The sequence below is a fragment of the Corylus avellana genome, chromosome 8, assembly GCF_965113065.1.
Source record: "Corylus avellana chromosome 8, dhCorAvel1.hap1.2, whole genome shotgun sequence".
In the NCBI taxonomy this organism is placed as follows: Eukaryota; Viridiplantae; Streptophyta; class Magnoliopsida; order Fagales; family Betulaceae; genus Corylus; species Corylus avellana.
In genome coordinates, this window is record NC_142497.1 from 1,447,103 (window position 1) to 1,470,113 (window position 23,011).

At 33.8% G+C, this 23,011-nt stretch overlaps 3 protein-coding genes across 3 annotated transcripts; all 3 read left to right on the forward strand.

Annotated features, from left to right (window-relative positions):
* Positions 1–171: 171 nt before the first annotated feature.
* On the forward strand, positions 172–4,191 carry LOC132163742 (protein neprosin-like). Its single transcript, XM_059574113.2, has 5 exons — positions 172–306; positions 1,691–1,777; positions 2,613–2,825; positions 3,480–3,642; positions 3,821–4,191. The coding sequence occupies exons 1-5, from the start codon at positions 172–174 to the stop codon at positions 4,189–4,191; spliced, it is 969 nt and encodes a 322-aa protein (XP_059430096.2).
* Positions 4,192–10,103: 5,912 nt separating this feature from the next.
* On the forward strand, positions 10,104–14,106 carry LOC148583954 (protein neprosin-like). The gene is made up of 6 exons (XM_088519063.1): positions 10,104–10,247; positions 10,372–10,458; positions 12,314–12,511; positions 12,657–12,821; positions 12,971–13,015; positions 13,738–14,106. The coding sequence occupies exons 1-6, from the start codon at positions 10,104–10,106 to the stop codon at positions 14,104–14,106; spliced, it is 1,008 nt and encodes a 335-aa protein (XP_088375189.1).
* Positions 14,107–17,947: 3,841 nt separating this feature from the next.
* On the forward strand, positions 17,948–20,233 carry LOC148583955 (protein neprosin-like). The gene is made up of 7 exons (XM_088519064.1): positions 17,948–18,052; positions 18,217–18,303; positions 18,416–18,631; positions 18,753–18,911; positions 19,106–19,153; positions 19,610–19,744; positions 19,847–20,233. Exons 1-7 carry the CDS (start codon positions 17,948–17,950, stop codon positions 20,231–20,233), a joined length of 1,137 nt encoding a protein of 378 aa, XP_088375190.1.
* The last annotated feature ends 2,778 nt before the right edge of the window (positions 20,234–23,011 follow it).

The following is a 23,011-nucleotide window of genomic DNA, read 5'->3' on the forward strand; positions in this document are numbered from 1 at the left end:
GTCCATTGTGTGTTTCCACTCTCCCTATTATTCTTCCACTCTTCTATATCTCTCCTTTATTCTAACAGTTTTCTTTTGGCTTTTGAATGGTAGTAATTGCCAGTTGGGGATGGGTTTTTGGGAGTGGTTCTGTGATTGTTTTTCTCTCGGTTTTGGTGGCCGGTGGGAATGATGGATTCTCAATTGGAGATTGAGTTTCAAGGCAAATTTGTTGTATACCTGGTTCATCTGGTCCAAGGTAGTGCGTACCTAATTCAAAATCTGAAGGACTCACTCCTCACGGTGTTTTTGAATCTTCATGGATCGGTGATTGGTATAGAAAACAATTGGCCTTGCTTTGATACCATTTGATGCTTGGGTATAACTCACCTTTGAAAATCGATTTATAAGGAGAGGGTACTCAAGAACTTATATATACATAGTTAAGATTAGATTTAGCCCATGTGGGACACAATGATCGTAACATAGCGATACAAGAATCCAATATTTATACCAAAATGAATACAAAGGAAACTTAACTAACTACAATTTTTATATCACGTGTCTGTCCAGTTTCTTATACACCTACAACTTCTTTGAACTTCTTTAATTTATTGAATAATGCTAGAAGGAAAACTCGGGTATTCTTTGTCCTTTCGAAATTGATTTGACTTTTAAAATCACAATTAAATTTGTGAAAAATGATTATTGGATTTTGATCCAATGGTAGATACAAAGAGTGTTAGAATATATTGTGGAAGTTACAAGAGACTTATTTTACATGAGGGTTACTTAGCAGTTATAATGCAATTGAGAGTTATATATGATGTAAATAAGTGATATTAATATTGGTAGCTAGAAGGATCATTTGTAGTCTATAAATATCTATGTAAGCAAGTCATTTTTATCAAGTGAATAAGAACAATAATGTAGCATTTAGGGCTTTATCTGGATATAGGTCATATATCAAACCATGTAAATTCTTGTGTATATTTTCTTCATTCCGCATTTTCCTTTAATTTCTTTTACGATTATCTTTTCTTTCAAAGAGAAAATGGGTCTTCCTTCTAGTATTACACAAATTTATCACTTCCTCACTTTCATAATTACTTGTATGTATTGACCTTTTCACAATTGATCGAAACCGAATTCTGTATAAATATGTAAACGTATTGGATTAAGATTGAATGGTTTGTGACATGCAGCCTTACCTAACTTCGGTAAAGGATTTGTATTTATAGAATATTCAGTTACAAAGGATAATGATGTAGTGAGTATTTATATATGCGTATTTACAAAGAATATTCAGTGAAAGCTGAACAATTTGAGCTTATTTCTGCTTATCATTGACAAAATAGCCTTATTCAAAAATAAGACAAGTTTCCAGCTTTTGTTTTTCAATGGCCAATACCAAACTAATATGCGTATTTTTCTTGGTAGTCGTATCACATGTGCTGAGTGATAGATTTGTTGGTGGAAGAAGGATCGGTAACATGGAAAGAAAAGAAAGAGTTAAGCATAGAGGAACTGTCAAAACTATTGAGGTGGTCATAATTAATATTACATCTTCCTTAATTTTATTTTTATTTGATTCTTGATAATCCCTTTCTCTCTCTCTCTCTTCTTTTTTTTTTTTCTTTTTTTTCGGTTTCTTTATATTTTTGGAAAATTTTCAGGCATGCTTATCCATGGTCTAGTAAAATCCTTGTAGGGTAAGGATGGAGACATAATAGACTGTGTAGATATCTATCAACAACCTGCTTTCGATCATCCATTACTCAAGAATCATACTGTACAGGTTTCTTTATTGTTCTTTCTAACTCCTTATATGTTTTACACTATGTAGTTGCTTTGTTATTGTCTCATTCGTTTACATGTTTAAATGCTTTGTATAATTGAAAACATATTTAAAATGTACAGTTAAAAATTATATAGTTTTTTACATTTTTTTTCTTCTTTTTGGGTGGGCTATCATTTCATATGATGGTGGAAAAAAAAAAGAAGGGAAAACAAAGACCTATGATTGAATCTTGCTTATACATACCAAAAGAAAGATGAACTGCTTAAGTTTAAGTGAAAGAAGATGGTTATCTCCAATGGCTTTAAAGTTCAAACTCTTCCTCAACAATCAACCCATCACATGAAATATTTAATTGAAATCGTAGTTTAATCATAAAGTAAAAGTATCAAAATAAGACATGCTTTGATACCATAATCAATTACAAGTTGTTCTATTATTAAGAAATATATATTTGATTAATATGCTAACATGGATCTTGGGAAAGATGTAATGGGAATTAATCTAACTATTTAAAAACATTAACAAAAAAAAAAAAATCCATCCTTTTAAATACATCATTTCTGAGATCATAAAGTAAAAGTTCAAACATAAGACGCCTGCTTTGATATCATGAGAAATTACAAGTTGTTCCAAGATTAAAAACTATATATATTTGATTAATATGCTAACATGGATCTTGGGAAAGTTGTAATGGAATTAAGCTAAGTATTTAAAAACATAAAAATAAATAAATTCTATCCTTTCAAATACATCATTTTCGAGATCTAAATCAATCGTTAATATGAAATACGTTAGAAATTACTCACTATGGTAATTTGTTGTCGTTAATCAGATGGAACCCAGTTCTATTCCAAATGTAACAAATGGAGAATTCTATGATGCTGAGCAGTTTCACAGTTTTCTAGAAAATGGGCAATGCTCTGAAGGAACAATCCCAATTAGACATGCAAGAGAAGATGAATATTATGCAACTCGTGTTATACCCCCAACTGCACATCAAGAAAAGCTTAATTTTCGCCTTGGTAATGAAACGAATGGCCATGAGGTATATCATATTATCAAAAGATTGTTTTTTTTCATAATTATATATTATAATGAAAAATTATGCATTGTTTGTTTCGACTTAAAATATTTTCCATCCGAAAATCATTTTCAGAGAAATTGATTCCCTTGAAAATATTTATCGGCGTCCGACTCATATGCAATATGAGCGATGGAAAAAAAAAGAAAAAAAAAGGGGGTGGTCTGATGGTCCAGTAGATGTCTAGTGAGAAATCATGAAGATTATTCATACACTGGACTGTAAGTTGGCTTATTTCTTTCCATAGTATTACTTAAATTGGCATTAGGAATTCCCATCAAAGCACTGTTATATATTGCATAAATAAAAGTTTGTCAAACGAAGAGATAATCTCACAATTTAGGGTGATGGTTCAATGGCCTCAAGGTAATTTCTAAGAAGTTGGGAAAGTAATATGGTGTGAGTTTGACTCCCGAAATGGGAATCCTCGCTCCTAATTAGTATTAATCATCTTGCATCCCACCGATGTTATGATTAAACTATGGTTTAATAGGACTTGAGGAAACGCCTGCTGCTACTACTGTCTAGGCTCCTCATGTACGTTTAAAGTTTTGAGCTAATCCTTAGCATGCACTTGTCAAATCGCTAATCAAGCTATATATGTGGGCCGTATATAAGGCTGATGAATACAAAACAACTGGGTGCTACAATATCGACTGTCCTGGTTTCGTGGAAGTAAACCATAGAATTGCTCTTGGTTCTGCCTTAAACCATATTTCAAGCCACAAGGGGAGCCAATGCTCAGTAGAGATAAGCATAAACAAGGTAATATTATGCGCATGTCTATTTCCTGTTGACATTTTTGTTGTAAATTCATTTCCTAGTTCACACACACACACACACACACACACACACACACACATATATATATATATATATATTTCTCAATAATTCTCATATTTCTCACTAAATTCTCCAAATTACTTATGTGTTGCAGAATGGAAGTTGATGGCTACAAGTGAAAGATGAAGTACTTGGATATTGGCCTAGCTCCATCATCAAAGAATTAGAAGTTAGTGCTACCTCAATTAATTGGGGTGGAGAGATTTATGACTCAGGGCAACAGGATCATCACACAACAACTCAAATGGGGAGTGGAAATTTTCCGAGTGATAGTCTTGGAACAACAAGTTATTTTTGCTATATTCAATACATGGATGACAAAGGATATTTCGTTGACCCTGATATTAACCCTAATTTGCTTGGGGGACTAATACCATTTGCATCAAAATCTACATGCTATAATATAGAAATAAAGCAACAGCAGAATGAAAACTATAGAACCCATTTCTATTTTGGAGGTCCTGGGTATTCAGCAATATGTCCTTAATTAGAAAGGGAATAAGTAAAATATTGATATCATTTGTTAGACAGTGATAACTCTCTCCATGTTATCAAGAATTCAAACACTACATTTTGGCAACTTGTGTTTATCTTCACTCGGAGATATCCTAATAGAGTTTACATTTTTATTAATTAGTACTAATAAATTACATGTTGGAGGGATTAAAATGTTTTGAAAATGATATCACCACAACTTGTGTTGTCCAATATTTTTGTATTTTCAATAATATCCTTAGTAAGTTGAAATTTGGTCATTCCATAACCTTTTGTGGTTATATCTAAATGTCAAATGAAGTTGGTCAAAGGTTAGAAGCACGTAAAAAGGACATAAACAAAAGCAAAAACAAATTCTCGACATTATAGTGACACCAAAATGTTCAAGATCAACTGGCTGAAGATTATGCAAATGTTGGATGAAAAATTTTGAATTATTTAAAAAAAAAAAAATGTGGTTGTTAATTTCCTTTTCATTACTGGTGATTTTATTTCATATTCTAACAATGGAAGATTCTTCTACAAACACTGCTAGAAGTTCGAATGCCCATCAAACGAGACTTTCTACAAAGAGGTATGGCTTTGTTACCCGCTCATCCCAGGAAGTATGGCTCTTGTGAAACCCAAAAAATTGATGTTACGATCCATGGAAAATACTAACAACATACATTTGCACTAAAGTTATAATTGGAGTTCTTTGAAATCACTTATAAGGCTCAATCTTACATATTAAGAAATTAATGTAGGACTTAGCACCCGTGCAACATTTTCATAATCCACCAACCTAATGTGGAAATAATTTATGGGGTATCACAATTAACCCCAATCAAATCTTTGACGCCGTCGTCAAAGTTTACAACATGATAAAGTGCCCCCACGTTACTAGGTTGTTTTGATACCGTTTGTCATAACCCAGAAAAAAAAAGTTAACCAAATCTACACAATGACTCTAAAAGGATTAGCCAAAGTTAGATTGCATATGACAACCTAGGGGGTTTGTTAATAGTAATTAACCCGCAGTGTAACACCCCGATAAATAGTTAGGATTAAGAGTACCCTAGTTATAACCTAGGATGTTTAAATCAGTTGATACTAGTTGGAAGAAGTGATTTATTTTTGTATTGTTGTTTTTTTTTTGGGGTGAATTTTAGGTTTCACCGAACGTTCAATGAGGAAAACCAAACGATCGATGTAACCCCAGACACTAATGTTTGACTCCACAACCAAACTTTTGATGGTGGTTATAAGTGATTAATTTTGAACCCCCTTACACTTCAAAGCGTGCATGGTACATCTTTGAGTTTTCAAAAATGTAACAAATAGTACATGTGGTAATCAAATAAACCCACTTGGTACCTCCGTCAAGATTCTGTTAAGTTTTTTAACGGAATGCCACATCACCATTACACATGGTGTGGTACCTGTGGTTTCAAGGCACCACGTGGTGTGGTACATGAATTTTTGGGTGCCACGTCATATATATATATATATATATATATATATATATATATATATATATATAAAAAAAAAAGAAATGAGAGCTGGGGTGGCCAAACCACCCCCATGAATCAAGGGGGTGGTTCGGCCACCCTAGCTCTCATTTCTTTTTTTCTTTTTTGGGTTTTTTTTTTTTTTTTTTTGGGGGGGGGAGGGGGTGGGGGGTTGGTTTTAAATATGACCATGACACCCAAAAACCAAGGTACCACGCCACGTATAAGGGTGACATGGCATTCCATTAAAAAATCTAACAGAATCTTGACGGAGGTATCAAGTGTGTTTATTTGTTTATCACAGGTACCATTTGTGACATTTTTTGAAAACGCAAGTGATTAGTTGATTTTGGTGCAAACCACAAGTACTGAAAATGTATTTAACCCAATATTTCAACTTTGTCAATGCTATTAAAAAAACATGTGCATCTCACATATTCAAATGACACGTCATTTTTATAGACTAAATTGAAGAAAGTTCTTACAACCCAGTTTGGAGGAAAACTCTATCCGGGGACGCCACACAGAGCAGATGGAGTTTTTTATGAGGGTTTTCTCTCTCTGGGGAGTCGACTAAGGAAGAGGCTACTGGTTTAGTTTTTCTGTTATTTTTAATTTCTTTTCATTTAATTGTTTAGATTTAAGGTTTAGTACTTTGATTAAGAAATTTATTTTCGTAGACATGAGTGGCTAAATCTCTAATTAGAGCTAGGGGTGAAGCCTAATATTTTTATTATGTATTTTTGAGACTTTTTATTTGTGTTCTTCATTGATTAATAATTGAATGCCATGGATAATTTTAATTTGAAATTAGGTTCATGAGAGCAGATTTAATTTGATTTGTTATTATTTTCGTTTATATCAAATGCTCTTATTGATCTATTTGATTTGATATGATTCGAATTTATAATAAATGCTTAAATTTTTTGATCAAAATAATTAATCTTCATTCATGTAGGAAAGTTGTCGCCCCTTCTCCTAATGATAAACGTCTTCACAGTAAATTCCCCAGTTGTTGTTGTATGCCAAATCAATTTATCTTTTCTTTGGTAACGACTAAGAGGAAGTCCACGTACAGATAATTGCTGCTTCCTCCTTCATAAATACACTATTAATAAGACCCGAATTCCATCCTGAGTTGGAATCTATTAATATCCTCACCTTTGCATCCTCTGGTAATATACAGCATGGGGATTGTACTTTGAACGAAGTTGGGCGTGGGGTCCATTTATCCCTCCATTCAGACACCTCCTGCCCATCCCCGGCCAATTCTCCATATAACCCAGCTTGCATCAGCAGATCCTTGGCTGAATTTGTTGTGTCATGTTATGAAAATCGAATTCTTAATTAAACTATATTCAAATTTTTATTTTTTTTTATGAGTGTTATATATATATATAACAATACGTAATATAATGCTAGGTGGATCCTTGACACCCTAGTATTTCCCATAATTTTCTCCAACACCAATTTATTTAATCTAGTTTTGTAGTTTACTTTTTAATTTACGTTCTATTCCATTGATCCACTTTTTAGTAGAAAACCAAAATAAACTCTTTTTAATTTCCTGCTCGATAATAGGAATTCTACTCTAGTGTTTTACCATTCCCTGTGGATCCACCTTGTACTTACCGAGAAATTATTAGTTGTGATAGCCTGCACTTGGGTTTACAGTCTTTTTGGCACAATAAACTTCTTAGAAATTTGAGATTCTGCCAGACCAACAAATATTTGGTGGTCTAGTCGATCGATCGATATCGACTATCATTATTCCTTACATGATAAACCTCATTCCTATCAACTTTACATATCATGATGCTTTTACAATTTTACATAAAACCAACTCATATTTTATAGGGGAAAATAGACTTTACCTCCTGATGTATCAACGCATTTGCGTTTTGACACTAATGTTTAAAAAGTGACAAAAGACCCCCCCATAAAGTTTTAGACGTTAACCAAAAAACCCATCCGTTTATTTTGGTTGTCACTTTGGACAAAAACCAAGTCACGTGCGTAGCACGTGACACTTTTCAACCAAAAAGATCAAAAATGCTCTCGGGGGTAAATCGTAAACATAAATTACTTCAGGGGTAAAGTGTAAACATAAATTACTTTGGGTGTAATGTGTAAACATAAAAAATTAAAAAATTAAAAAAATAATAATAATTTTATTTAAAAAAAAAAAAAAAAAACTAAACTAAACTAAACTAAACTAAACTAAACTAAAACAAAAAAACTCGAGTTAATTACCTTTTTAGTACCAAAGTTCTCACTTTTTTTTTTCTCACCTAGATTACAAATCATATAACTGATGACTTATAGGAAAAGATCAACTTAGTACTTTCGTCACATTCTATTAGTTCAAACTAGTGGACTGTCATGTATCAACCAAAAAAATGCCACATGTCCTAAAAAAATAAAAATAATTAAAGAAACAGTCAAAAAAGATAAACCCTAAAAACAAAATTGAAAAAATTATGGGGTGGCCAGGCCACCCCATTTTGGCCTTTGGGGGTGGTTTCAGCCACCCCCTAGACCGTCCCTAGCCACCCCCAGTCCGTTAATAGCCAAAATGGTGTGGCCCGACCACCCCATAGTTTTTTTTTTTTTTTTCAGTTTTTTAAGGACGTAGAATTTTTTTTTAAAAAAAAAAAAATTATTTTTATAATTATTTTTTTATTTTTTTTTATTTTTGTTAAGATGTGGCATTTTTTGGGAGTGTCACATGGCAGTCCGTTAGTTTGGGTTAACAAAATATGACAGAAGTACCATCTGTGATACGATTTGTAACCTAGGTGAGAAAAAATTAAAAATAAAAAATAAAAACCTTGGTACTAAAAAGGTAATTAACCCAATTTTTTTTGTTTTAGTTTAGTTTTGCTTTTTTTTTTTTCTTCTTTTTTTTTTTAATTTTTTTTTTTTTTTTTTTTTTTTATGTCTACACTTTACCCCATTGTAATTTATGTTTACACTTTACCCCCAAAGTAATTTATGTTTACACTTTACCTCCGAGGGCATTTTTGAACTTTTTGGTTGAAAAATGTTACGCACGTGACTTGGTCTCCATCCAAAGTGACGGCCAAAATAAACAGATGGACTTTTTTGTTAACATCTGAAACTTTGTGAGGGTCTTTTGTCACTTTTTAAATATTGGACATCAAAACGCAAATGCATGGATATTTTATGGAATAAAGTGTATTTTCTCTTATTTTATACCTTAGACTTCAGCTCTAGCTCTTGATCTTTGTCATTGTTGTCCTATCATATCATATTTTATACCTTACGGTTCTTGTAAATAATGTTACAGGAGGAAGGATGTGTCCACGACTCAATCAACATGCAAGTTGGTGGTAAGGGCATCTAAAACCTTAAATATAATAATAATAATAATAATAAACACATAGTCACATACAAAACAACAACATCGATGGAGGGCAGGTTGGAGGAAGGCCGGATGGACGCGGTCAGTGACCAGAGCATGTAAGCTACTTACCATGACTTGCCAAGATGCAGCAGATGGCTCCAGGAGATGGGCAACAGTGGTGGGAAGTGGCGCAGCGGAGGAGAATAGGCGCATGCGTCAGCAACAGTCCTTCAAACCCTTTTTTTTTTCGTCAATTTTGAACGGCCATAACTCGCCTAAATAATAATCATGATAAAAAAAAAAAAAAAGAAGCTTTAGACAGAGAAAAGAAGACAAAGAAAATCCAACTCCCTTGATGTATTTTAAGTGACTTTCCTTCTTTTTCATGTCATAAATATGAAAAAAAGTAGCATTACTCATTGGTGTAATATGATACATGGCTAGGCAAATGGGTTCTCTACTAAACCAATATAGACACGTATTTCCATAATTAGTGCTCCGTCCAGGTTTCTCCATACACAACTTCTTTTCTTTTTCTTTTTCTTTTTCTTTTTCTTTTTTGATAAGTCCGCACAAGAGAGAGAATGAGGATTCGAACTAGTGACCTCCGCTTCATGAGGCGTGATACCAACCGATTGAACTATTTCTTGGGGACCATACACAACTTCTTAATTTGAAGTTCTTTATCATTTCCTCACTTTCGTAATTGTCTTTATTGACCTTTTCACAGTTGACACTAAATTTTGTGTAAATATCTAAAAGTTTTGGATTAAGATTGAATGGTTAACTTAGGTAAAGACTTTGTATTTATAGAATATTCAGTTACAAAAGATAATTATGATGTATATATTGAGTATTTATACATCTTTGTGAAGGCTGAACGTACACAACTCATCTTAATTTGGCTTGTTGAACACCGTGCTTATCTTATTTTGTTTGATGTGGATTTGATTGAGCTTTTCTGCCGGGATGAGATGATATAGAAGACATGTCATTGACAAAATAGCATTATTCTAAAATAAGACAATTTTGCATCTTAGTTTTTCAATGGCCAAAGCCAAACTAAAATGCATATTTTTCTTGGTAGCCGTATCTTATGTGCTGAGTGATAGATTTGTTGGTGGAAGAAGGATCGGTACCACGGAAAGAAAAGAGTTAGTTAAGCATAAAGGAACGCTCAAAACTATTGAGGTGATCATAATGAATATTACATCTTTCTAGATAATCTTCTTCTCACTTCTTTTTCTTTAAGTGGCTATATGCTTTTTGAAATTTTTCACGCTTGCTTATCCATGGTCCGATAAAATCTTTGCAGGGTAAGGATGGTGACTTCATAGATTGTGTAGATATCTACCAACAACCTACTTTCGACCATCCATTACTCAAGAATCATACTATACAGGTTTCTTTATTGTTTTTCTTAACTTTTTTTTATGTTTTATACTATGTAGTTGTTTTATTATTGTCTCAGTCGCTTGCATGTTTAAACAATTTGTATATATAATTGAAAACATATTTATAATGTATAGCTAAAAATTATATAGTTTTTACGGTTTTTCAATAGTTTTATATCCATGCAAAAATAAAAAATAAAAAGATTTGAAGAAGAAGAAGACCTAGGAAAACAAAGACCTATGATTGAATCTTGCTTATACATGCTAAAAGAAAGATGGACAGTTAAGCTTAAGTGAAAGAAGGTTAATTACCTTTAATACGGCTACAAATTTCAAACTCTTCCTAATCAGTCATCTGTACATGTGCAATATTTAATTCAAATTGTGGGTTAATATGAAATGACAAAAACTAACCTCCTTTCGATGTTAAAGGAAGAGAAATAAATTTCTCAACGATGTGAGTCAATTCACGTCGTTCTTCTGCATTGTTTACGTTTTATTAAAAAAAATGACTAGCTTGTGTATTTATAATCAACTATATATACAGGTATTTGACATATAAATAAATACAATAAGAAGAGAACTTACACAAGTAATCTTCTACACCGTCACTGTCATTATTGCATTTAACTTCTTCACTAATAGTTGGAGTAGTACTTGGCTTTATAGCTGGAATTACATTGAATTTGGATCGAAAAGTGATGAACTGTACATGTAGAGACAAGAGGTTTGGTAAACACATCTGCAATATTTTGATCTTTGCTAGAAATAAATAGAACTAGCTTGTAAATGACGAGATGCAACTTTATCATGAACAAAATGAATGTCAATTTCAATATGCTTTGTTGGTGCATGAGAAACTGGGTTTGCCGAAAGGTAGATAGCATCAATGTTGTCACACCAAAGAATGCGACACTGAGTTTTTGAAACACCAATTTCAGCCATAAGAGACAAAAGCCACGTGATCAGTTCCATTGTGGCTTTGGCTAGAGCTCAATACTCGGCCTCGGTTCTAGAACGAGATACCGTGCTTTGCTTCTTAGTTGACCACAATATCAAATTAGAGCCCAAATAAATACAATAACCCCAATTGAATTTCAATCATCAGGACAATTTGCTCAATCCGCATATGAATAGGCTGATCATGGTGTTGTGACTGCTAAATAAGAAGACTATAAGAAATAGTCTCCTTTAAATAACAAAGTATCCTCTAAGCCGTTGTCCAGTGAGTCACGGTGGGTTGTTGCATAACTGAAAAACTTTGTTAACTGCAAACATGATATCAGGTTAAGTGAAAGATAATTAAGAAGCGCAACGCACAATTGGCTCTGGAAGCCGTGTACCCAACTTGTAGTAATTTGGTGTTTAACCTTCAGAACCATGCTTGTGGGGCCTGTTTGAGACCACAAATTGCTTTCTAAGGTAATTAAATATAGAAGTGGAGGTCACTAGTTCGAATCCCCCTCCCCCCTCTTGTGCGGACATGTCAAAAAAAAATATATATAGAAGATTTCAAAAATTCCTTTGAACAAACCCGGGTGATTGTTGCATGTAAACACGTTCCTTCAAGTATCCATGCAAGAAGTCATTAGGTATGTCGATCAATTTGTTTGATACTCCACTTAGAAAAAACCAACCAAGGATAACAACATTCTAATGGTTGTTTGTTTAACCACGGGACTACAGGTTTCATCGAAGTCAATACCGGGATGTTGATGATAGATAGCCCTTAATTGGCCACTAACCTACCATTGTGGCGATCATTAATATAGAAATGCTTCAGAAATTTTGGGTTTGGCGTTTAATTTATTCCGGCAATTGAGTGATAAGAATAATTATAGTAATTTTTTTGTGGTTAATCAGATGCAACCCGATTCAATTCCGAATGTAAGAAATGAAGAATTCTATGACACCGAGCTGCTTCGAGGTTTGCTTGAGCATGGGGAATGCCCTGAAGGAACAATCCCAATTAGAAGACATGCACAAGAGAATGAATATTATTATGCTCTTCGATCTATACCCTCAATTGAAAGCCTTGATTCTGATGCTATTGGTTATAAGGTATAATCGTATTATTATCATGACATGACAAACTAATTAAGTAAAATTCCTTAAAATAATTTTAATTTAGGTTTCTTAATTTGATTTACTGATAATTTTTTTTTCTTCTATTTTTTACATATATATGAATTATATTTGAAATTAGTACACGTACAGTGGAGTTAATTTGTTTGGTGGAAACTACACTGGAGCACATGCGATCATTAACGTATGGAACCCCGCAATAGCTGATGGGGATATCAGCCTTGCTCAAGTAGCTCTTTCAACAAATCATTCAAATATAACAAACAGCATTCATGCTGGATGGTTTGTAAGTTTGATCAAATATATATAGTCTTTCTTGAAATGATAAATGTCAATTAATTATAACAAGTTTTATTTTATTTTATTTTATTTTTATAATTATTATTTTGACTAAATGTGGAAACAATTAGAAACTTTTGAATTTCATGGTTTCAGGTTAATTCGCAAAACAAAGAACCCAAGCTATTCATATATTGGACGGTAAGTTGGTTTATTTTCTTTCCATGATATAACTTAAATTGGGCAATAGGAATCCCCACCAAAGCATTGTTATATATTGCATACAAGTTGCCATCTAGGATGGTGGTTTAGTAGTCTTAAGAAAATTTTCAAAATGGTCAAATACGAACTAGGGTATGGGCTCGAGTCAAATCCCACAATGTAAATATCCATACTTGATTAGTATAAATCACCATAGGTCCCACTGAATCTCTAATGGAGCTAGGTCAGATTATGACTCAATCGAATTTGAGAGAGCGTCAACAATTCCCCGTCCAAGCTCCTCATGTACGGTTCCCAACGGATAGGTGCTACTATGGTCATACCGATATAAAATAGCCAATACCCTAGTCTCTCCCTCCTCCATCCTTCCTTTCCAGTTAAAAAAAATAAAAAATAAAAAATCCCTAATCAGGTATATATGTGGTTGTAAGGGTGATGAATCCCAAACTGGGTGCTTCAATCTCCAATGTCCCGGTTTCGTGCAAGTAACCCAAAGATTTGTACTTGGTTCTTCCCTGAAGCCGGTTTCAAGCTACCAGGGGAGGCAATACTCAATAATGATAAGCATATTCAAGGTAATGGCACATGTCTATTTCCTGTTGACATTTTTGTTGTAATGAAATTCATTTTATAGTTCAGTAAATTCTCTTTACATACATATTTCTTACAAAATTCTCCAACTTATATATTGTATGCTTCAGAATATGGATAATTGGTGGTTACAAGTGCATGATCAAGTACTTGGATACTGGCCTACATCCATCTTCACACATTTAGGAATTGGTGCTACCGCAATCTACTGGGGTGGAGCGATTCACGACTCAAGGCAACAGGGTAATCACACAACAACTCCAATGGGGAGTGGACATTTTCCGAATGAAGGATTTGGAAATGCAAGTTATTTCAGGAATATTCAATACATGGATGGCTTAGGAATAATCAATGACACTGATCCGAGACAATTGGTACTACCTGCAGAAACACCTGTGTGCTATGGTACAAGAGTAGTTAATACTACGAATGAAGGCTTTGGAACACATTTCTATTTTGGGGGTCCTGGGTGTCCTTAATTAGAAAGGGAGGAAGTAAATATTGATAGTATTAGCTAGTACGAATAAAATCAAATATTGGAGGGGATCAAAATGTCCTGAAAATGGTATCACCACAACCTATGTCGTCCAATATTTTTGTATTTTCAATAATATCCTTATTAAGTTAAATTTGGTCCATCCATAAGTTTTTGTGCTTGTACCTAAAAGTAAAATGAAGTTGATTAAAGGTCAGAAGCAAATAAAAAGGACAAAAACAAAAGAAAAATCAAAATCTGGACGCTATAGTGATACCAAAGTGTTCGAGATCAACTAGTTGAAGATTATACAAATGTTGAACGAAAAATTAATGTGGCCATTAGTTTTTTTTTTTTTTTTTTTTGTCAAATTGTGATTGTGAATTTCCTTTTCGTTACAAGTGCTTTTATTTCATACTCTAACAAGGGAAGATTCTCGTACAAACACTAATTTTAACGTGGCACACTAGAAGTTTGATGGGCATTTGGTTCTTGACGGGCATTCGAACTTCTAGGGAAGTATGGATTTACTGACTAACCTTAATTATAACCTTTGATGTTTAGAGTTGGTACATGTTGGAAGAAGTGACCTATTTTGGGTTTCACCGAACTTTTAGTGAGAAAAACAAAACGATTGATGCAACCTTAGCTACGAACATACGTTTGACTCAAGAACCGAACGTTTGATGACGGTTATTAATTAGTGAGTAATTTTGGATGTCCCTACCTTTCAGAGCATACACGGTACATCTTTAAATGCATATTTTCAACCCTTTTGTCTCATTTGGCCGCCTCCAACCTCTGAAAGCTCTAGAGGGGGAGAGAGAGGAGAATCTTGAGATTTCTCTCAAAAGAAGGTAACCTCCTACCGTGTTTATCCATTCTGTATTAGCTTATTACTCGTAGGTTTCCATTTGGGTTTACAGATTTAAGCTTTTAAGGTTGGTGTAAAAGTTTGGTAATAGCTAATGGTTAGATCATTATGGGTTACAATTATCTTGTGATATTTAGTTACTTCTATGTGGTTAGTCTATTGTTTGGAGCTTTTAACTTGAATCTAGTTGCTTAGATATGGATTTATGGTTGGAGTTTTGATAGGTTGGAGATTTGTGCTTTCGATAGAAAAGAAGAGAAGGGAAAAAAAAAAAGAAAGAAAAGAAAAGATCACACTCATTTTATACACTCACTTGAAATGTTTAAGTGATTTCTTTTTTTTTTTTTTAAGTGGTTAGCATCATAAGTTCACTTAAAACAAGTCATGTCAATCAAAACCAAGATTGTGAAATGGAAGTAAAGAGTAAAATTGATGTGAGAAATTAGTGTGAAGATTAAATATTTACACAAATATGATACCTGGAAAAGCAAAATGGCCCTATTACTAATGATTGGAGGAAGGTTGTCCTCAGGTACTGCATTGTACCTGTCAATCGACCCCATTACTTTTCAGAACGTAGAATTAGTTTACAGACAAAAAAATTGGCATGGAAAAGATGGTGCTTATCCCCCCCCCCCCCCCCCCCCCCCACCAACTAGGTCTTCACATCTATCATCTTAATTTGCTTATAAAGATGAAGCATTAGGCAATGATAATAAATACCTTTTCAAACCTTTGTGTACGATTGATATGTTTCTTGGACAATCAACCTTTTACTGCTATATATATTGAATCCAGAATGAATCTCTTCTGTTCACTATGGTTTAAGCTTGTCATTGATATCATTTTTCACATAGCATGATAATAAAATAAAATGCATACACATTTAAAAAATAATAATAATAATCATACAAAAAGATGCTTGAGAAAGCCCTAAATCCTTCATGATATTCTTGTTAAAGCATTTGATTAAATGATTAAATTTATTTATTTTTATAAGCTTAAGATTTTGAGATGAATTAATTATAATTTAATATAGTATCAGAGCAAAAGTTTTAACATGTACATATAAGCTCTGTCCAATGTCCTCGGGCTTTCCCTTGATGGATTATAAAAGTTGCCAGAATCTCCATGATGCATCTCGGTATTTTGCACAGAGGATAAAGCAAAGCCCTTCCATCCACGTAGTGGAAATTACATTGTCAAAAGGTAGAGCAGATAAATTATTAAATTCAGATGCAGCCCGAATACTCCACCTACGTACCTAGCTTTAAGGCCTCTATTCCGGTGGAGTTTTCAAAACTATCCAAGATATGGTGCCTCTGGTGGTTTTGTCGGTAGTTTATCAATGAATATTTTGTCTATGAGACATTTTGTAAAGAAAGAAAATTATTTGGTTTAAATGATAATATCAATTTTTGGTATTTCAAACTTAGGTGTCAGCTTCTTATTCATACAAAACATTAAGTTTACACCAAGACCTGATTGAAGTTTTTCTTTTTTTCTTTTTTTTTTTCTTTTTTTTTTTTGAATTTTGTGGATAAGGGGTAGATTTGGTTTTTATTTTATTTTGTTAACAACACTTAATTACTTTTGTTGTTTCACGCTAATGTGTCATCCTATCAATAGAAAGCACAAATTTGATTTGAGCCAAGTCCTAAAGTTTTTTTTTAAAAAAATGTATTATAGCATATAGCACGTGGCACCTTGTGACTGGTTTGACGTGGACCATTGTTAGTTTCTTTGGCAGAATGTAGACGGGGTATTAACCCCATCTCTACCGATAACCAAGCTAGGTATCATCTATGATACAAAACAAAACCTAGCTAGGTGGAAAGAAAATAAAGGCGTTAAATGGCAGGTACTAAAAATATATTTAACCCTTATTATTATTAATTATTATTATTATTGCAAATGATGGTGCATGCAATAATTATTATTATTATTATTATTATTATTATTATTGCAAATGATGGTGCATGCACCTACAACCCCATTAATTAATTGTTTAATGGTACGTTATACTTTACTTATAATCCATTTGATTTAGCAGTGTCAAAACATATGGCTTGAAAAGATAGTGATTTTCTCCTTTCAACAAAAAAAAAAAAAATAGTGATTTTAAAATGCAATTAATGAAAGCGCAATTTTTAATAATATAGTTAAGCATTTGGAAAAATTGCGTGTTTTTAAAAATGTATTTACTTGCTTACTGCTCAAAAATGTAGATTTTTCTACTTTTTAATCGGTAATTTTTTTTCAAACAAGGTCACAAACAGGACACTTTTCACAATTTTTCTTTTAAACGAGCATTTGACTTTCGAAAAGCAAAAGGTAAAAAATACTCATTTACTGTTTTGAATGGCTATTACTAAAGAAAAATATAAGTCAATATACAGTAATTTTGGTGTTAAATCTCCTTAACAGTAGTTATCTAGATCACACTCTCATCTAAATCTACATTAAACCCATGATCATATATAATCTAATCTTCTTATCTCCTCCATTAGTTGATATTATGAAGGAATTAATGCTGTTTTTTTAGTAAACTTTTTTAACAAATTCTCATCATTCTGAAGATATCAAATTAGTTTATGTTTAACTGTACAGAAAAAATAAGCTAATTAATTATTTAAATGGTTCTTGCAATTGACTAAGCTAAATACAAACATATTTCCATTAATACTCTATCCAGGGTTCTCCACAAATAACTTATTTGAGGTTCTTTTGTCACCTCTTCCCTTTTCGATCTTAACCTATGTATATTGACTTTTTCACAGCCAAAAATATTGAATTCTTTCTAAATATGTGAAGTGTTGGATTCAAATTGAATGGTTTGTGACTGCCATTCCTTAACTTAGGTAAAGCTTTGTATTTATAGAATATTCAGTTACAAAGGATTATGATGTACCTGATTATTTACATAATACGATGATGTAGTAGGCATATCTTTGACAATCTTTGTTTTTCAATGGCCAATACCAAACTAAGATGCATATGTTTCTTGCTAGCCATCTCTTATGGGTTGAGTGATAGATTTGTTGGTGGAAGAAAAGGAACTATCAAAACTATTGAGGTCATAATGAATATTAAATCTTTCTTAATCTTATTTTGATTTTGATTCAAGATAATTTCTGGCCTCCTTTGATCTTCTTTTTTTTTTTTTTTTTTTGGTTGCTATATAATATTTTTGGAAAACTTTTAGGCTTGCTTATCCATGGTCTACTAAAATCTTTGCAGGGTAAGAATGGTGGTGTAATAGACTGTGTAGATATCTACCAACAACCTGCTTTCAACCATCCATTACTCAAGAATCATATTATAGAGGTAATTATTTTATTATTAATATGAATGGCTTAGAATTTTTGGGTTTGGCATTTTATTCGGGCAATTCATGAATAAAACTAATACATATAGTAATTTGATTGTGGTTAATTAGATGAAACCCAGCTCCACCCCAAATGTAACAAAAGGAGAATTCTGTGATATTGGTGAGATGTTTCAAGGTTTGCTTGAGATTGGGGAATGCCCTGAAGGAACAATCCCAGTTAGACATGCACGAGGGGATGAAGATTATATTTCACATCGTGCTATACCTCTAGTTCCACATCGAAAAAACCTTAATATCATTGATAATCCGACTATACATCATGAGGTATATATATATATATATATATTACCGTACAACTGTTGTTTAATTTCACATGTCTTATCATGACAAACTAATTAATTATATTCTTTTCTCTTTTGTACGTATAAATTATATTTGAAATTAGTACGCTAGACTTACTTTGACCGGTGACGCCTACCAAGGAACACGAGGATTTATTAACGTGTGGAACCCTGCAACAAATCCTGGGGAAGCCAGCATTGCTAAAATGCGGCTTACATCAGGTCTTTCAGACAAACAAAAGGTCATTGAAGCTGGATGGATGGTAATTAAGTTTAACCTTCTTGGAAATATTCTTTTGAATTTGAGTGTAAATCTAAATGTTGAAACAATTAGAAACTTTTAGATTTCAGATTTGGAGGAGAAAATTGATCTCATAATGATGTTCAAAACCAAATTGTAACATACGGATCAAGCAATTGGAGGATAATTTCTCATCAATGATCTTATGGTTTCCAGGTTAATCCGAGGGACGGGGTTGGACCCATGTTTTTCATACGCTGGACTGTAAGTTGGCTTATTTCCTTCCATGATATAACTTAAATCAGCATTAGGAATTAATTCTCACCAATTAAAGCACTATTATATATTACATACATGCTACCATATTCTAGGGTGGTAGTTTAGTGGTTTCAATAAAATTTTCAAAGTGGTTAGGTACACATTAGGACATGGGGTTTGAATCCAGCAATGGAAATTTACATGCCTAATTAGTGTAAACCACCATAGGTCTCACTCATGTTCTGTTAAGGTTAGGTTAAACTATGGCTCAATCGAATTTGAGGAATCGTATGCGGTCCTTACCATCTAGGCCGATCTTGTCATTTTTTTAATAAAAAAATAAAATTTCCATACATGCTTGTCAAACGAGAGATCATCTAAGTTTTGAGCTAATCTTTAGCATGCATGCACGTGTCAAATCGCTAATCAGCTATATGTGTGGTTTGTAAGAATGATGGACAGAAAAAAACTGGATGCTACAATCTCGACTGTCCTGGTTTCGTGCAAATAAGCAAAAAATTTCCACTTGGTTCTTCCATAAAGCCTGTTTCAAGCTACAATGGGAAGCAATACGAACTATGGGTATCCATATACAAGGTAAATTCTCTTTACATTTTTGCTGTAAATTCATTTTTCTAGTTCAGTAAATTATCTTTTACATATTTCTCACTAAATTCTCCAACTTATTATGTGCTTCAGACGCCGGCTAATGGGTATTGGTGGCTAGAAGTGCAAGATGAGCCCATTGGATATTGGCCTGGCACCCTCTTCAGTGATCCAGCATTCACTGCTACCCAAGTTGCATGGGGTGGAGAGATTTATGACTTAAGGAAACGGCGTACTCACACAACAACTCAAATGGGGAGCGGATATTTTTCAAGTGAAGGCTTTGGAAAAGCAAGTTATTTTCGTAATCTTGAATTCAAGAATGGCACAGAAATTTTTTTTGAGCCTGATAAGAAGGATCTTGTACCAGATGTATCAGACCCTTTGTGCTATGATCTAAGTGTAGCAAATGATGGGAAAGTACGCTATGGAACTCATTTCTATTATGGGGGTCCTGGGCTTTCAGAAAAATGTCCTTAATTATAAAAGGAAATGAATTGAAGAAGACAAATTGCTAGTATTAGTACCAATAAATCACATATTGGAGGGATTGAAATGTCTTGAAAATGATATCTCAACAACTTGTGTCGTCCAATAGTTGTATTTTCAATAATATCCTCCACTAATAAGTTGAAATTTGCTCATTCCATAAGTTTTTGTGCTTATACCTAAATGTCAAATGAAGTTGACCAAGGGTCAGAAGCACGTAAAAATGACAAAAAAAAAACACACTACTACTTGTAGGGACATGTCAAAATAATAATCAATGTAACAAGTGTCATATGAATTGTTATGTGCTTGTCCACATTTCAAAGGCTGACGTGATAAATGTCATATAGTCTAATATATAATTTTATAAATAATGAAGAGATATAGGTGGATTTCAACCCGAACCACATTATATCACAAGAACAATCACGTCAGTTTTTATCTTCTCTCTTAGCATATAATTAAGGACTCACTATTCATTATATATGGACTTAGAAATAGTACTTTCCCTCACATAAATGATAATGATTGAATTTGCTTAACATTTTTTCTTCTTTCATTGAATTTTCTTAACATTTTTTTTTCTCTTTCATTGATTTTTTACTTTTTGGATGAGGGGGGGATTAATTCTCAATTATATAGTCTGGTAGGCTGGACGGGGATTCCAGGGCAGAAGAGATTTCCGCCGACAGCATTGTTGAGATCTCCTCATATATAATATCCTATTAGGTTCATGCACTCCGGCATAAAAATAATGGACAATAATATGACTTTTAGGAGGAAATATCAATTACCAAACCTATTTCACAATAAATAAAAATAATTAAGCGAAAAATCGAACTCGTTAATTTAATTAGTTAGTGTCTAATTTGTATATCATCATATCATACTCTTATCATATCAATTTGTAAGAAAATTGTAGTACCCCAAACACTTTCGTATTGTACATGTGATATATACAAATAATATTGAATAATGAATGTCCTATTGCATTTTACTTACGGGTCTTTACGCGTTGGCGTTGCCACGTCATCTAAGAAAATACTTTATCCACAAAATCACCAAATTTGGCCCATTTGATGGCTCCGAGGGTAGTGTGATCACTACCAAAGGTTCGCTAGTGGTGACCGACCATCTTTTACTCGCAAAGAAATAGTCAGCCACCTATGAAAATGGTTGGGTGTGACGTTTAGCCACCCTCAATAACTTGTTAATGTGAACTAATTGGGATCAATAATATTGATGCCAAAACTGTTGCCCCTGCAGAATGCGTGAAAATACCCTCCTCCATCCAAAAGAAGCTAGAAGCGTGCATCATTTCCTGCAAGGGTATTGGTGTAAAATAATACCTGGCAAGGCAAATGGCACAATTGCAGTGTGATCTTCTGGGCCCTATTACTAATGATTGGACGAAGACTGTCCTTAGGTACTGCCTTCTCTCTCTCTCTGTCTCTCTCTCTATCAAACGTGGCAATGATCCAATGAGTATTCGCCACGTTCCATGCCTCGTCTCACGCCGCCACTACCCTGCTACGAGGATGTCTGTCGTGGCACGTGCCAGACAAAACCCAACGATTTCCTTAACTCGGAATGAAGCCGGACGCACTCCTAAAAGACAAATACACCCTTGTTAACTTTTGCTGTGTTGCTTTCTTCCAATGGTAAATTTATTACGATCACGGGTCAAAAGCGTCTTATGGAGTTCACACTTCCCTTCTGTCGCATGCAATAGAAAATCGGAAATATTGGGGAATTTCCAAACAACCCCTACCCCTAGCGAAAGTTTTCAGGGTAATTTTGATATTTGGACCAAACATTTCCAAATCGCATCTCAGTCCATCAGCCTCATCACTTGCATATCATGCGCCACACACAAACGTATGTTTTCAAAAGGCTGTACAGTAAACTTTGTCCTCTTTCTCTCTCTCTCAAAGCTGGCTGGGGTTTGGTTTCTGAGCTCAACAAAAATGGCTTTTAGGAAAGCTCTCACCTCTCCAACCTTTATGGTCATTTTAATGGTGATTTCAATACCATTTGTCCAATCTTCTCGTACCCGTGAGTTTAATCTTCTCTTTTTCTCTCTCTCTCTCTCTCTCTCTCTCTCTCTCTCTCTCTCTCTTTCATTTACTTGCAGTTTTCTTCATGTGTTCTACCATTCAACGTGCAGCTCTCCAAGGGCGGATAACAATGGCAGAAAGCACAGACAGAGTAGCACAGGTATTGCTGACCATCAAAAGCATGTCGATGAGAAGCGAAAGATACCTTCTTTTTTTTTCTTTTCCTCGTTTCTTTGACTGTCTGAGTCTTCAAACATCTTCAAACATTAACCCTTTTCTCCTTTTCATGCTTTGATTTATTTTCTCTACACAAAAAGGTATTTCTCTAAAGAAATTTTGCTTTTTTTCTTTTTCTTTCGTTTGTTTTGGAAAGGGATTTCAAACCCAGGCTGAGATATATGGGAATGGAGCTTCAGTTCTCACTGTAGAAGACTCAGCAAGGGAAGTTCCAACCGGACCTGACCCTCTTCACCACAACAACAACCCAACAGGCCCTTGATCGAGCTCTCTATCAACCTCTCTCTCTCTCTCTCTCTTTCTATCCAGCAAAAGATTGGGGAGATTAATTATTGGTGGATTAATTAATCCTAACTAGTTTTTTCCCTCTTTATATCACTTTATTTAGCCACCGAGCTTCTGGGTTATTGAGTTTTGTCAACAGAGCTGTTCATACAAGGCGCATTTAGTAATTTAAGATAGTGTTTTTCTTTTG

What these genes read in the sequence shown, in the direction of transcription:
- LOC132163742 (XM_059574113.2), top strand. Translation starts at nt 172, where the DNA reads ATGGATTCTCAATTGGAGATTGAGTTTCAAGGCAAATTTGTTGTATAC. An exon ending in TTTTGAATCTTCATGGATCG is followed by an intron (nt 307 to 1,690) that starts GTGATTGGTATA and finishes AAATCCTTGTAG; the next exon opens with GGTAAGGATGGAGACATAAT. An exon ending in TCAAGAATCATACTGTACAG is followed by an intron (nt 1,778 to 2,612) that starts GTTTCTTTATTG and finishes GTCGTTAATCAG; the next exon opens with ATGGAACCCAGTTCTATTCC.
- LOC148583954 (XM_088519063.1), top strand. Translation starts at nt 10,104, where the DNA reads ATGGCCAAAGCCAAACTAAAATGCATATTTTTCTTGGTAGCCGTATCT. An exon ending in CTGATGCTATTGGTTATAAG is followed by an intron (nt 12,512 to 12,656) that starts GTATAATCGTAT and finishes ATTTGAAATTAG; the next exon opens with TACACGTACAGTGGAGTTAA. An exon ending in GCATTCATGCTGGATGGTTT is followed by an intron (nt 12,822 to 12,970) that starts GTAAGTTTGATC and finishes TCATGGTTTCAG; the next exon opens with GTTAATTCGCAAAACAAAGA.
- LOC148583955 (XM_088519064.1), top strand. Translation starts at nt 17,948, where the DNA reads ATGGCCAATACCAAACTAAGATGCATATGTTTCTTGCTAGCCATCTCT. An exon ending in ATCCGACTATACATCATGAG is followed by an intron (nt 18,632 to 18,752) that starts GTATATATATAT and finishes ATTTGAAATTAG; the next exon opens with TACGCTAGACTTACTTTGAC. An exon ending in TGTTTTTCATACGCTGGACT is followed by an intron (nt 19,154 to 19,609) that starts GTAAGTTGGCTT and finishes AATGATGGACAG; the next exon opens with AAAAAAACTGGATGCTACAA.